The 16,464-nt window shown below is 41.9% G+C and overlaps 1 protein-coding gene across 4 annotated transcripts in view; it reads right to left on the bottom strand.

The window, feature by feature from the left end:
* The window catches only part of LOC115477800 (epithelial cell adhesion molecule-like), a 29,419-nt gene that overhangs the window by 5,277 nt on the left and 7,678 nt on the right, over window positions 1–16,464 (bottom strand). For 3 of the 4 annotated variants that reach the window (XM_030214887.1, XM_030214890.1, XM_030214889.1), the window contains 3 exons: window positions 12,562–12,808; window positions 2,500–2,571; window positions 996–1,059 (listed from right to left, as the gene is read on the bottom strand). In XM_030214887.1, coding sequence (XP_030070747.1) covers window positions 996–1,059; window positions 2,500–2,571; window positions 12,562–12,808 — 383 coding nt within the window. The remainder of the gene's footprint in view (window positions 1–995; window positions 1,060–2,499; window positions 2,572–12,561; window positions 12,809–16,464) is intronic. The other variant, XM_030214888.1, reaches the window with a different exon arrangement.

Genomic DNA, 16,464 nt, shown 5'->3' with positions numbered 1-16,464 from the left:
AGTTAGGGTGTACAGCAAGACAATCCAGGTGGGGAGTGATTGGATAGTCAGTCGTACATGTATTAAAAGCTTGGGAGAAGAGCCAGGCTTTCACCTGCTTCTTGAAGTAGTAGTCGTCTTCAGTTCAGCATAACCCCTTTGGGAGTGAGTTCCAGAGGGTGTGGGGGCTACTCCTGAGAAAGGTCACTGGAGGGTATCACAGATAGAGATGTTCCTCAAGGGGACCTAAGAAGCCTCATAAGTGTGTAAAGATGAACATAGATACTCTGGCCCATTTTGTCTGAGGACCTTCCAAACCAAAGAGTGTGATAAAGTCATGCTGTTTGCAGCCCTCTGAAGCATTCTAAATTAGTTGGAGTTGGTACAAACTCTGGTTTGACCAATGTACAGGGCATTGCAGTAGTCCAGGATGGATAGCTTCCTAAAAGAAAAGTCCATAAGCCATTATTAAAATGGACTTGTTAAAATCCACTGCTTATTTCTGGGATAAGCAGTATAAAATGTATTGTACTGTGTTGGGGTCTTGCCAAGTACTTGTGAGCTGGATTGGCCACTGTTGGAAACAGGATACTGGGCTTGATGGACCTTCGGACTGTCCCAGTATGGCAACACTTATGGACACCCCACTCCTTTTGCATAGTCCTGTCCCAAACTCCACCCTCTTTGGTGAAGTCACAGGAAGTTACATCACAAACATGCCCTTTTTTCAAGATGGTGGCCACTACTGTATGCATTACATCACTTCCTGTTTGTATTACTAGCTTCCATCTTGCATGGGGTCATGTGATGGGAAGTGACATTTAAAAAACAACACTGCCTCCATTAGCCTCGGCAGAATTTAGTTGCACGTGCTCAAAAAACAGCCAGTAGCCTGGCTAAATGTTTCTGCAGGCCCTTCTGAAAGATAATGGGGATTGAAGTCTACCCCATCCACCTGCAACTGGCATATAACAACATAGCAGAAAAACACACACACAAATCTGTTCAGTACTTACTGTTATCTCTAGAATTTGGGGTGTCTTCAAAGAAAAGCGAGAAACCACCTTAGAGACCAGATATCTGTGAATTGCACCATTTTAAGTAAACAGTTATTTTGGCGAGCCTTATCCATCAGAACATGCACCTTAACTGCCTGTCCAGTTACAGACCGAATGAGTTTCAGATTTGGCACCCAAACTGGCCCCAAATCTGGTTCCAATTTGTGGCTAAAACTTAAACTCTCCCCCCCCCCCCCCCCAAAGCCATCTGACTGACCACCACCCCCAACCCCGAAGTCTCCCTCCCCCTCCCCTCATCCTGGCTTCCCAACCATCAGGTCCTACCTTGAGAAGCCATAGTGGTCTAGTAAGTTCTTCAGGGACATTTTAAAGCAGCAGTGATACAAGACACAGCAGCAGGCAAGAAAGAGTGTGGTTCTTTCCTGTCCTGAAGAGGCCACTAGACCACCAGAGCTTGTTCAGGTAGGCCCAGGGAGGATCCGCTGATGCTTGGAATGTTTGAGGGGCCTGGGGAGGAGGCAGCAGTGGCCCAGAGGGACCCATCTTCTGCGGGAGATGGGAGAAAGCAGGCATGACATTTTCAGTTTCGATTCTGGCTGAAACCAAGCCACAAACTTTATGGATTCGGTTTTGGCTGGCACCAAAACCACCAGTTTTGGTTGGCCTTTACTTCTAGTTCACCCCAAGCACAGAGTCATAAGCCCTTGACATCTCCTCGTGCGATAACAAGGGCAAAGCCACCTCAGCTCTAGGAACTCTATCCTGCTGTTCTCAAACTACAGAGTTAGATATGGCCCACTATCACTATTATGGATATCAGACAAGATAAATTCTGAACAGGTTGCTTAAATCCAGCAAACCCCCTCCTCCACAAGCTTTACAAATAGAAGCTTTAGCAAATCTGCATTCATTTCAGGGACTATGCCACTGTTTCCCAAATGTGGTCCTGGAGGGACCCAGCCAGTCAGGCTTTTGGGATATCCACAATGAATATTCATGAGAGATATTTGCATGCACTGCCTCCACTGCATGCAAATCTCTCTCATGAATATTCATTGTAGATATCCCAAAAACCTGACTGGCTGGGGTACCTCCAGGATCAGGAACCTTAGGACTATGCTACAGATACCATTCTGCAGATCTTCCAGTCCAGGTTTTCAATGGAAACCGATCGCATTAAGTTCGTCAGATGCTAACGTTCTGTACTGAATTACACTGTTCTCTTTTTAGTAGCGCTGCATCTGTGCAGTGATGTTCCGCCACCTGTTTCCCATCAATGGGATTTTGACCTTTTCTCTTCCACGCCATATGATTTTGATAAAATAATTCAATGAGGGGCTCCCGGGAACTTAACGCTGACAAATCCCTGGATCTGTCCCCCTCTCCTCACCATCTGTATAATACAAACACTTCTCCCACAGACCTTTGTCAGCATTATTATAAGCTTCAGCTCATGCTGAGACAAGCTGCCAGAAGTGGAAATAAGCAGGCAGTAACTGACCTCTGCACTTCCTGTTCTTTTCCTTTCAGGAGTGTGAAGTCCGCTTTGAAGCTAAAATCTACTTGTATGAGGCTAGAAGGCAATGATATAAGAAAGAGCCTGTCAGTTACTCGTAATGTTACTGAGCAAGCCTCAGCTTCACCTAACCAGGGACACGTGGAGACTAATTCTATAAAGTGAATGCCAACAGTTCACACTGATTACTTACGTGAGTCATTAGAATATTTACATCACATTCTTAATTTAATTGATTCATTCTCACATATCTCAGGTAACAAGATAAATTGGGATAAGACAGAATGCCTCCCACTCAATAATTTGGTTAATTTGCAAGATCTCACTCTTTTTCCCTTCAAATTCAGTCCTCCTCGATTAATTTTTAGGTGTTAATTTTTACAATTCTATTGACATGACTATTGATAAAAATACTGAGCTTCTCCTCTCCTATTTGAAAACTACTACATCCAATTGGTCCCCTTGATTCTTTAGTTGGTGGGGTAGGCTTGAATAATTAAAATGACCCTTACTCCTAAAATAAATTATTTATTGAGGGGCCCTTTTACTAAGCCGCGTAAGTGTCTACGCGCACCCAATGTGGGCCAAAATGGAGTGACTGCCCGACTACCGCATGGCTCTTGCGGTAATTTCATTCTTGGCGCGCGTCTGAAAAATATTTTTTATCTTTGGGTGCGCACCAAGTGACATTTAGCACGCATAGGTCATTACCGGCCAGTTACCATGTTGAGTCTTTACCGCTAGGTCAATGGCTGGCGGTAAGATCTCAGACCCAAAATGGACGCGCGGCAATTTTGATTTTGCCGCACGTCCATTTTTGGCAAAAATAAAAGGCCTTTTTTACAGGCGCGCTAAAAAATGGATCGGCGCATGCCCAAAACCCACGCCTACCCTACTGCAAGCCATTTTTCAGCGTGCCTTAGTATAAGGACCCCTGAGTATGCTTCCCATTAAATTTTCTACTCACTTTTACAAAGCTGTTGATAGAATTTTACTTAATTTTCTCTGGCAGAAGAAAACCCCCAGAATTGCTTTAAAGATTCTTCGACTTCCAAAAGAAAAAAAGGTGGGGTAAACTTTCCTAATTTTACCCAGTATCAACAATCATTTATTTGAAGTCAAACCTCAAAATGGTTCTCCTTAGTGAATCCTAACCCCAGCTCAGATGCTAGTATTTCCTTCTCCCCCACGTGGTTGCACCTTGAAAGGAGTTTAGTTCTCCCCTATACCTTTACAGCTTATATCGGAAATGATTCCTTTCAAACATATTAATTCATTATTGGTCATCTCTGCCTCTTTAGAAGCAATTAAACACTTTCAATTTTATCTCCTCAATGAATCTGGTGTAATTTATGACATGTCTATTTGGAACAATCCTTTATTTACTATTGATAACAAACCTTTTGATTGGCTTCTATGGCGTACAGGAAACAAACTTTGGTTTCTTTCTCAACTTATCTCCAATGGTGAATTTAAACCCTTTGTCCAATAAACAGCAAGGCAAGCAATCCGCAAACTCCAACGTGGAAAACAGAAAAGCAGATCAGTAATAGATATATAAAAACTTTATTAGTGGGTATTGCATACAGAGAAATTGCCCGACACAGGCCGTGTTTCACCCAGCAGAGCTGCGTCAGGGGTTATTGAGTAGAATGTAGTGGTGCACCTCAGGAATAGCAGTACATGTGAGGCGGTGACCATAAGGTTATGACCCATGCTGGGTTTTTTCAAGACTCATATGTTTTTTTCCAAGCAACCTCTTTGACAGAAGCTTCACTGGCTTCCCATCAGAGAAAGAATTAACTTTAAAGTACACACAATGATTTACAGGATATTACACGAAGAAGCCCCCACCTACATGAATCACCGTATCGACCTCCCAACCAGGAACAGTTTGATATCTTCCCATACTTACCTTAATCTACACCTCCCCAACTTCAAAGGTATTAAGTACAAATCCTTCTACGCATCCAATTTTTCCTTTTCAGGCAGCCAGCTTTGGAATGCTCTACCAAGACCCATTCGTACCATTAACGGCCTTTTGCCCTTCAGAAAAGCACTGAAGACCCATCTCTTCAAGATAGCCTATCCTAACGATTCAATCTAACCAAAGCTTGCCCACATGATTCTTATTGACGATTGTTTATACATTGACCATGTTTCCCATTATCCTTATTGCTACCCCATATCCATTCCTCTCCATCTTCCTACGCCCACCTCCCAACGCTCATTTCCTTCTGCACCCAATTCCTCCTATGTTTTTTTTTGTTTGTTTTTTTTTTGTTACATTTGTACCCCGCTCTTTCCCACTCATGGCAGGCTCAATGCGGCTTACATGGGGCAATGGAGGGTTAAGTGACTTGCCCAGAGTCACAAGGAGCTGCCTGTGCCTGAAGTGGGAATTGAACTCAGTTCCTCAGTTCCCCAGGACCAAAGTCCACCACCCTAACCACTAGGCCACTCCTAGTGGTTAGGGTGTTCAATTTACTTATCTGTTAACCCCATTAATATTGCATTTACTACAAACTGTATATCTTCTTATGACTTTGTAATTCTTTATATTGTTACTATGTAAGCCGCATTGAGCCTGCCATGTGTGGGAAAGCGCGGGATACAAATGTAATAAATAATAATAATAATAATAATTGCTGGACTGTGCAACTGTTTTACAAGCTTTCCACACTACATTTTACTCAATAGCCCCTGACGCAGCCCTGCTGGGCGAAACACAGCCTGTGTCGGGCAATTTCTCTGTATGCAATACCACTAATAAAGTTTTTATAAATCTGTTACTGATCTGCTGTTCTGTTTTCCAACCCTTTGTCTAATTACAGCAGAAATCCCAATTAACCTGATTCTCAGTTCTTTAACAAGTATAGACTGCAACAAGCAATTAAACATTCACACCTTAACATTAAAATTATGCCAAATTCCCTTCCAATACAATCATTTTTTAATCTATTTCCTACTCACACACCTTCAGCCATTTTATAAATGTTTTCATGCTATATCAACGAAATTTAGAATTTCTTCTCAAAAAGCAATGGAAGAAGATACTGGTGAACATTTGTCAAACAATGGTCTGTCTTCTGGTTAAATAGTCTGAGACCCTCCCTCTCCTCATCTATCACTCAGTCTTTATATTTCTTACAACACAGAGCTCATTGGACTCCTATTAAACCCTTTAAAAGTAAATTATCTCCCAATGATCTATTATGGTCTTGCTCCAATCAGAAGGGTACATAAACATATATTGTTTAAATGCAATAATGTCTTTACCTTTTGGCTGGATATTTGGCCTAAAATATTAGATGTCTTGTAACTTTCTATTTTTTTTTTTAAGATGGTACTTTTTTATTGGACTAACAATGCCTTTGTTAATTAGCTTTGGAAGGTAACCCTTCTTCTTCAGATCAGATTTTTCTGGTCTGATCGAAGGAACTAAAGAAATAGTTGAAGGACAGCGTTAAGAAATGGATGGGAGACCTTCCACGAAACAGCATCCAGTCTAGGTTTTGAGATGGGATTCTATGGCTTGGATTTATTCGGATAATTCTTTCCTTGCTGCTGCCTCTCTGCATCATCCTCTTTCCGGCTCTACTCTGTTCATCACTCCGCATCAGCACCAGGGACAGCGCTGCGGCAGCATCCCCGGTCTTACCATTCTCCCTTTCTCCATGGGGGCGGGGGAAGAGCATCCTCGGCAAAACTGCCCCTCCCCTCTTATGGCATCCCGTGCCCGTGGCAGCTTGTAACTTTCTAATTCATTGCCTATATCATTTAAGCATATAGTTTGGACATTTATTGCCCTTTCAAACTCTCTTTCTGATGAAGATGCTTCTTTCTTTTGATTTTTTTTTTTCAATTTGTGTTGCTCTGAAACTGATCATTCATCATTGGAAGGATAATTCCAGTCTATCCATTTTAATGTGATGGAATACTGTTTCATTATTTAAGAAATATGAGGATATTTCATTAAAATTTCTTCCTGCTACATATAAACGTAAACGCAAGTGGGGTAAATTTATCTGTTTCTTTATCCATTAATTAATCTTTGTAATTGGTACTAAAACATTCTGCTCAGACGTTTTGTCAAGTTCTGTTCTGTTCATTGTGTTTCACGTTTGAAGCCACATCGTACCCTATGCTATTTCACTGATGTTTACAATTCGGCTTACCTTATTACACTGTTTTTGTACAAAAACTGAATTAAAATGATTTAAGAAAAAAAGAATAGAGGCTATACAGGTCTTTATCTGCTGTCATCTACTATGTTGCATAGGCAGAGTCTGGGCATGTATGGATCACAGCTAGGGATGTGCATTCATATTTTTTTTATTTTTGTTTATTTATTTTGACATTTATACCCCTCATTATCCCGAACATCAGTGTGCTTACAATAAATAAAACAGGCAAGGTTTACAATACCATAAGCAAAATATCAAATAAGAGCCAAGTGGCATAGATAAGATATAAATAAAAACTAAATAATGGAACTATTTTTTTTTACATTTGTACCCTGTGCTTTTCCACTCATGGCAGGCTCAATGCGGCTTACATGGGGCAATGGAGGGTTAAGTGACTTGCCCAGAGTCACAAGGAGCTGCCTGTGCCTGAAGTGGGAATTGAACTCAGTTCCCCAGGACCAAAGTCCACCACCCTAACCACTAGGCCACTCCTCCACTAGCAACATTCCATGTAGAAGTCGGCCCTTGTAGATCACCAATGTGGCCGCGCAGGCTTCTGCTTCTGTGAGTCTGACGTCCTGCACGTACGTGCAGGACGTCAGACTCACAGAAACAGAAGCCTGCGCAGCCTTCTACATGGAATGTTGCTAGTGGAATAGCAACATTCCATGTAGAATCTCCAATAGTAGCAACATTCCATGTAGAATCTCCAATAGTATCTATTTTTTTTTTTTGTTACATTTGTACCCCGCGCTTTCCCACTCATGGCAGGCTCAATGCGGCTTACATGGGGCAATGGAGGGTTAAGTGACTTGCCCAGAGTCACAAGGAGCTGCCTGTGCCTGAAGTGGGAATCGAACTCAGTTCCCCAGGACCAAAGTCCACCACCCTAACCACTAGGCCACTCCTCCACTGTTGCTACTATTTGAGATTCTACATGGAATGTCGCTATTCCACTAGAAGTCGGCCCTTGCAGATCACCAATGTGGCCGCGCAGGCTTCTGCTTCTGTGAGTCTGACGTCCTCCACATACGTGCAGGATGTCAGACTCACAGAAACAGAAGCCTGCGCAGCCTTCTACATGGAATGTTGCTAGTGGTATAGCAACATTCCATGTAGAATCTCCAATAGTATCTATTTTATTTTTGTTACATTTGTACCCCGTGCTTTCCCACTCATGGCAGGCTCAATACGGCTTACATGGGGCAATGGAGGGTTAAGTGACTTGCCCAGAGTCACAAGGAGCTGCCTGTGCCTGAAGTGGGAATCGAACTCAGTTCCCCAGGACCAAAGTCCACCACCCTAACCACTAGGCCACTCCTCCACTCAGTTACAATCTAACACTAATCAATGGGTAGAAACCTCTCAAAAAGGAAATTTTTCAGTCTTTTGTGAAATACCAAGTAATCAGGCTGACCTTTGATTGTCATTGGCAGTGAGTTCCATCACTTAGCACCTTGGTATCTAAAGTCTGCGGAATGAACTGAGTTATTATAGCGCACTGTCTTGCAATCTGGAAGATGAAGTCTAAGGCAGTCCTTAGAACCAGAGGTTTTATTGCATATGGAATCATTATGAAGAGCTGCATGCAGTCCGGTGTCGTAGCATATGAAACAGGAAATGTCAGCGTGTTCTTGGCAAATGAAAACAAGCAGAAAAAAACACATGTTGTGGTTTTTTTCATGCGCCATCAATACTGCACACTTTTTGAAAATAGTGTACACCCTTTCCAGATAGTGTAGGCATGAGCGATGGTTTGTGCATGCATGCCCCTTAGGAAACAGAGCACACTTTTTGCAAACAGGGCACATGCTTTCCAGTTAGTGCTTGCATATGTGCCCTTTAGGAAACAGAGCACACGTTTTCTAGATAGTGCACGCATGTGCGATGGTTGTGCCCTTTAGCAAACAGTGCACACGCTTTCCAGATAGTGCACGCATGTGCGATGGTTGTGCCCTTTAGCAAACAGTGCACACGCTTTCCAGATAGTGCACGCATGTGCGATGGTTGTGCCCTTTAGCAAACAGTGCACACGCTTTCCAGATAGTGCACGCATGTGCGATGGTTGTGCCCTTTAGGAAACAGTGCACACGCTTTCCAGATAGTGCTTGCATGTGTGATGGTTTATGCATATATGCCCTTTAGGAAACAGAGCACACGTTTTCCAGATAGTGCACACATGTGCGATGGTTGTGCCCTTTAGCAAACAGTGCACACGCTTTCCAGATAGTGCTTGCATGTGTGATGGTTTATGCATATGTGCCCTTTAGGAAACAGAGCACACGTTTTCCAGATAGTGCACGCATGTGCGATGGTTGTGCCCTTTAGCAAACAGTGCACACGCTTTCCAGATAGTGCACGCATGTGCGATGGTTGTGCCCTTTAGGAAACAATGCACACGCTTTCCAGATAGTGCTTGCATGTGTGATGGTTTATGCATATATGCCCTTTAGGAAACAGAGCACACGTTTTCCAGATAGTGCACACATGTGCGATGGTTGTGCCCTTTAGCAAACAGTGCACACGCTTTCCAGATAGTGCTTGCATGTGTGATGGTTTATGCATATGTGCCCTTTAGGAAACAGAGCACACGTTTTCCAGATAGTGCACGCATGTGCGATGGTTGTGCCCTTTAGCAAACAGTGCACACGCTTTCCAGATAGTGCACGCATGTGCGATGGTTGTGCCCTTTAGGAAACAGTGCACACGCTTTCCAGATAGTGCTTGCATGTGTGATGGTTTATGCATATGTGCCCTTTAGGAAAAAGAGCACACGTTTTCCAGATAGTGCACGCATGTGCGATGGTTGTGCCCTTTAGGAAACAGTGCACATGCTTTCCAGATAGTGCACGCATGTGCGATGGTTGTGCCCTTTAGGAAACAGTGCACACACTTTCCAGATAGTGCATGCATGTGCGATGGTTTATGCATATGTGCCCTTTAGGAAACAGTGTACACGTTTTCTAGATAGTGCATGCATCCGTGGTGTTTTGTGCATGCTTTTCCTGTTAGGAAACACTCTTTGCAAATGGTGTACGCATCCTTTGGCAAGTCTTGTCTAAATTGGGGCTAGGAGAGCATTTCTGTAGGTGGATTCATAAGCTATATGAAGCACCCAGGGCCAGAATTAAAGTTAATGGAGGATATAGGGAGACTTTTCCCTATCCTGCGAGGCACGTGACAGGGGTGTCCCTTGTCTCCACTGCTCTTTGCCCTTTCTATAGAGCCTCTAGCAATAATATGGATGTAAAGGGATTTTGTGCAGGAAGACTTCACCACAAAATAGCACTTTTAACTGATGATATACTTTTTTATGTGGACTCACCGAGCCTGATGCTTCCTGTTATTGTGCGGGAGCTCAAGGAGTATGGAAGGCTTTATGGCTGTCATTGTGGGGACGCATAGTGGTTATTAAAATTAACATCTTGCCCAGATTACTGTAACTCAGTCATTCTGAAAGGGAGAAAGACTGTCCCTAATATGGTGATGTATTATTGGGCATCACAGTTACGACAACTTCTAGAGTGGGAGGTCAATCTGAATAAGCCAGGGGTATTATTGGAGTAGGATCACTTTCCTGACTTCCCTTTGAAGCACCTATTGTAGATTACCTGGGGAGAGAGGGTAAGTATAGCTCAGATTACTAATCCTTTTATGAAACACCTGTTTGTTCATCACCCTTGCTGTGTTTGTTTTGCCTTTTAGCTGAGTGAGAGTGCCACTGATGAGGGAAAATGTTTGTGGAGGTGGAAGAAGGGAAGATAGTGGTCATTGGAGGGAATAGGTTGACAAGAGAGATGCTGGATTGGGATGGGGAAGAGAGGGGGTAGTGGAATGGGATGGGGAAGATGGCTGGATGGTTGGTTTAGGGGAGGGGGAGAGAAGGAGAGAGAAGGAGTGGAGTGGAGGAGTGGCCTAGTGGTTAGGGTGGTGGACTTTGGTCCTGGGGAACTGAGGAACTGAGTTGGATTCCCACTTCAGGCACAGGCAGCTCCTTGTGACCCTGAGCAATTCACTTAACCCTCCATTGCCCCAGGTACAAATAAGTACCTGTACACAATATGTAAGCCGCATTGAGCCTGCCATGAGTGGGAAAGCGTGGGGTACAAAAGTAACAAAAAAAAAATGGTAGATCAGATAGGGAGGGGGGAGAAAGGGACATGGGAGGATGCTGGTGGACATGGGGGTTGAAAGGAAAATACCGGATATGGGATTAGTAGGAAGACAGATGCGAGATGCTGGACATGGAGGGGGGCAGTAAAAAGGCAAAGGGAGCACTGGACATGGAAGGAATAAGGAGATAGGGGAGATGCTGACATAAGAGGGGGAAAGGGACACAGAGGGATGCTGTGTATGAGGAAAGAGTAGGATGATGGGGACAGATGCTGGATGGGGGTAGAGAGAAAGCAAGTTGAGGTGTTGGATGAAAGAGGAAAGGTAGGATATGTTGGATGAAGGGGGCGAAAGAAAAAGAGAGGGGACATTCTGGTCAGAAGAGTGAAAATAGAGAGGGGGTACTGTATAGAGGGGAGGACAGAGAGAGAGAAAAAAAAGATAAGATGCTGGAAGGGGAGACTTAGCAAAAAAATGGAGAATAATAGATATGAGAGAGATGGAAAGTTATAAGTAGAAGCAGATACAGAGGCAGAAAAATAAATAGAGGCAAGCCAAAAGGAAAAAATTAAAGTCAGAGATGGATGTAGGAGAGGAAGTGAATAAGAAAGAAGAAGAAGTGACAGATGAACTGGAGACCCTGGAAAGAAAATTAAGAAAAGACAGAGGAAAGCAAAAACTGGAGATTGGCACTAACATGAACAAAATGTCCAGATGACAAAGGTACAAAAATAATGTTATTTTTAATTTAGTGAATAGAAAATGTAAGTTTTGCAGTGAATGTACGCTGCTTTCTTTATATTTTGCAGGGTGCAGTTTCTATTTCTTTAGGCCTTGTTTACTAAGGTGCACTAGCATTTTTAGCGCGCACTAAAAACACTAGCATGCCTCTAGCACAGCTTAGTAAACAGGGCCCTTAGTGTATTTGGTACTAAAACCAGAACATGTTTTCAAAATAAAGATTGAAAGTATTAAAAAAAAAAAAAAAACACTCATAAAATAAAAAAAAAATAAACATTCAGAAATAATAATCACAAAACAAACTAAAAGTTAAACAAAAAGCTTCTCCACAGCTCAACCACATTCAATTGGAAACCTTTTTAACCTTTTTAAATCAAGAAGTGAAGAGCCAGGTTATTAATGATTTCTTAAAATTTCACCACATCATTCTCCAAATGAAATTCCCTCGGTAGACTGTTCCACCAAATAGGAGCCATAACAGAGAACATCCTTGATCTCATCTTTATTCCTTTCACCTCCTTTACCGTTGTTTTTTTTTTGGGGGGGGGGGGGGGGCTATGCTAATATCATGCATAACATCATGGAATAACTACCGAATAACAACCTTCCGGAAGTTATTGAAGACGCATCTGTTCGAAGAGACTTACAATAAAAGTCCTCCTTAATGACTTGATTCCATTTTACATCTAAACCAACTAATACTGATCCCTTCTAATTTGATTATGTTGATCACATTATCACTATTGGTCATTATATCTTACCTGTTTTATTTTGTGTTATGTAAATAATTCTACTGACCTATCTACCTAATTTCTTACACAGTAATATGTTAAATTAGACCATACCTCTTACTCTGTTTATGATTATACCTTTTGCAACATAGTGCAAGCCACATTGAGCCTGCAAATAGGTGGGAAAATGTGGGGTACAAATGTAGCAAATAAATAAATAAATAAATAAATAATCCCTCTCTGCAGGTCTTATCACCCAATATAGTGATACTCACTGCACCTGGATTAGTCGATCACATTTAGGATCCTCTCCCATTTTGTCTGTGACCCTGACTCCAGCACTGTCCACACACCAACACAGGTTTGAATCGTCATCACACTGTTTGGCTTTAAAGGTACCATTTGTTTCACAGTCAGGGTCATAAATATTATCCACATCTAATCTGCGTCTTCCAGGGTGGCTCTGCCCGCTTTTTCTCTTCTGAAGCATCTCTAGGTGCATCAGACGACATTTAGGAGTCACTAAAAATATAAATACATTGAAGAATTTTACAAAATTGTGATTCTGTCTTTATGTTCACCCAGTATCACAATCTGCAAGAAATCTTATTCTCCATGGCTGCTACAAGTCTAAACTGCATAATGTGAAAAATTCACAGATCAAGGAAGGTATGTGATATTGCAGTATGTAAGGAAACTGCAAAGATTAGATGAACCTAGAGGTTTTTATCGTGTTGAATCTATGTGGTATAAACTGTACTACTTAACATTTCTAAAGCGCTACTAGGGTTACGCAGCGCTGTACATTTTAACATGGAAGGACAGTCCCTGCTCAAGGAGCTTACAATCTAAAAGACAGGTGTACAATCTAAAGACAAGTGTACAATCTAAAAGACAAGTGTAGAGTCAGTCTGATAGGGCATACTATATTTCACGAAAGGTTAGGTGCGAAAGCAGCATTGAAGAGGTGAGTTTTAAGCAGAGATTTGAAGATGAGTAGGGAGGGGGCTTGGTGTAGGGGTTGAGGAAGATTGTTCCAGGCATAGGGTGAGGCAAGGCAGAATGAGCGGAGCCTGGAGTTGGCAGTGGTGGAGAAGGGTACTGAAAGGAGGGATTTGTCCTGTGAGTGGAGGTTACGGGTGGGAACATAGGGGGAGATGAGGGTAGAGAGGTAGTGAGGAGCCGCAGACCGGGTGCATTTGTAGGTAAGGAGGAGAAGCTTGAATTGTATGCTGTATCTGATTGGAAGCCAGTGAAGTGACTTGAGGAGAGGGGTGATATGAGTATATCGGTTCTGGCAGAATATAAGACGTGCAGCAGCGTTCTGAACAGATTGAAGGGGGGATAGATGGCTAAGTGGGAGGCCGGTGAGGAGTAAGTTGCAGTAGTCAAGGTGAGAGGTAATGAGAGCATGGACGAGAGTTCATGTGGTGTGCTCAGAAAGGAAAGGGCGAATTTTGCTGATGTTGAAGAGGAAGAAGCGACAGGTTTTGGCAGTCTGTTGGATATGTGCAGAGAAGGAGAGGGAGGAGTCGAAGATGACTCCAAGGTTGCGGGCAGATGGGACGGGGAGGATGAGGGTGTTATCATCTGTGCCAGAATCTTCTCAGCACCAGGGAGTAGGAAAAAGCTACTATGACTAAGATTGACCTAGTGATTATTAAGATGGGCAATATTGCTATTCTCAAATTTTTGTTTCAATGACTCTTGTGCCCAAGTATCTAGAAATAAATAGTGCAGAGTAATCATATAGAAACATATAGAAATTCATGTAGATAAAACCCATATGGCCTATCCAGTCTGTTCATCCCTGCCATCTATTATTCCTTCCTCTCCCTTAGAGATCCTATGTACCTATGTACTTGTCCCAAGCTTTCTTGAATTCAGATACAGTTTTCTTCTCTACCGTCTTCACTGGGATGCTGTTCCACAAATTCACCACGCTTTCCATGAAGATGTATTTCCTCAGGTTACTTCTGAGTCTATTACCTTTCTCTTTCATCCTATGCCCTCTCATTCCAGAGATTCGTTTCAATTGAAAGAGACTTGCCTCCTGTATAAAAGGCACTATTCTCTGGATTCCATATATGGCGCTAAAAAAATCCATGCAGAAACCAAAGCGTATTCTATAACAATGTGCATAACTTAATTGGTTAATGGCACAACTTGTCATTATTGGGGAAAATCCACTGCTTATTTCTAGGATAAAACAAACAATTGTGCCTGTGCTCTGTCGAGCATCAAAATATAACAAAATATTTAAACACACATGAATACAAGTGTATTGCTTCTTCAGCTTATTGAGAGTGGAGTAGTCTCATATGTAACACACGATAAAGATTATTTGATTTTTCACCCAATGACTGGGTGTATTATCTGTGTGTATTGTCTAATCATTGACTTAACCTCCACCACCCTTTGCTAATCTTATATATGAAAATATATTTCTGTTTATCAATATGCTATCATCTAATTTTATGCAGCACTTAGCTTGAACAAGTTGGTGCTCTTAAAACCCCGACAGGTCCCCGTTTCGTGGCTACTTTTTCAAGGGGAGTCACCAGTTCTAAAACCAAAAACAAGATGCAGCACAAAATTACTTACAAAATTGTTCTAAAAGGCATCTTGTTTTTGGTTTTAGAACTGGTGACCCCCTTGAAAAAGTAGCCACGAAACGGGGACCTGTCGGGGTTTTAAGAGCACCAACTTGTTCAAGCTAAGTGCTGCATAAAATTAGATGATAGCATATTGATAAACAGAAATATATTTTCATATATAAGATTAGCAAAGGGTGGTGGAGGTTAAGTCAATGATTAGACAATACACACAGATAATACACCCAGTCATTGGGTGAAAAATCAAATAATCTTTATCGTGTGTTACATATGAGACTACTCCACTCTCAATAAGCTGAAGAAGCAATACACTTGTATTCATGTGTGTTTAAATATTTTGTTACATTTCTAGGATAAGCAGCAAAAAATGTATTGTACTGTTTTGGGATCTTGCCAGGTACTTGTGACCTAGATTGGCCACTGTTGGAAACAGGATGCTGTGCTTGATGGACCTTCAGTCTGTTCCAGTATGGCAATACTTATGTACTTATGAAAGTGTATTCCATAACGTGGTGTGCTTAAATTCTAAGAAAAGTACTTGTTTATTTGAACAATGACTTTGTGGTTAAAGTGCCCTTTCAACATGGTGCCAGTGAGACAATATTGTGGCTCCTCAAGTCATGACATTTATGTCAAAGTTTGTTGTACATCAACAAGGCCAGGAATGCACATCACTGACTCTGCTGCAGCCTGCAATTTCTATATAAAAGAGACTTATATCTGAGGCAAATGGCTGTTTGCTTTACATTTGATCTGAAGTATAGCCCCTGCCTAAGGAACTCTCTGCCACCTGCTGGGCATCATATTCCATCACTGTCCATGCCAAATAGTTGCCATGTAATTGCTGAGTAGTTGCTGTGTTGCGATAGGGAAGCTGGTTGAACTAGAAGGCTGCCTTAGCATTCATGTGCATTTGCTCAGAGCTGTTTCTATGATAAGATCATCATTCTCCTTATTCTTGCCTTTTATTTTGTTCTTGCTGTTATGTAAATAAGCAATCTATTTTTATAATATCTTTGGGGTGTTGTGTCAGTATTTGTTAGTATATCTTGGGCATTAGAACTCAGATCACATAGATAAAGGGAATGTATTTACTTTCCAACAGTTTATTGTCTAATGCTAAAGTTTCTTATTTTTTTCCACAATTTATACTGAGAATAACATTCCCCAATTATACCTAAAAATTGTGTACTCCATGTATGCCCTACAGTTGGAGGTTCCACCAAGATATATGACCCTGTTAAATATTTTGATTGATGGCACTCCCTGTATGTAAAGGCTAACATAATGCTGAAGGAGGTATTGGTCTTGTGTAAGCCCTATCTACCCGCTCACGATGCCAAACTAATGAGATGGCCCTAGGATTATTGAGGTAGTGATTGTGCAACCCATTACTAAGAACCCTGGTCAGGAAATTCATTTTCACACAATAACTGCAAACTCTGTTCCAAGCACACGTCATGTTTAACATGGAAACCACAGATTATATCCCTTCATACTAGTTTGACATGATGTAAAAACACATCACACCTTAGATGTTTCAAGAAAAGTTTCATAAGGCCT

The sequence above is a fragment of the Microcaecilia unicolor genome, chromosome 9 (assembly GCF_901765095.1).
Source record: "Microcaecilia unicolor chromosome 9, aMicUni1.1, whole genome shotgun sequence".
NCBI classification, from domain to species: Eukaryota; Metazoa; Chordata; class Amphibia; order Gymnophiona; family Siphonopidae; genus Microcaecilia; species Microcaecilia unicolor.
This window is presented reverse-complemented; position numbering and strand designations above follow the sequence as displayed.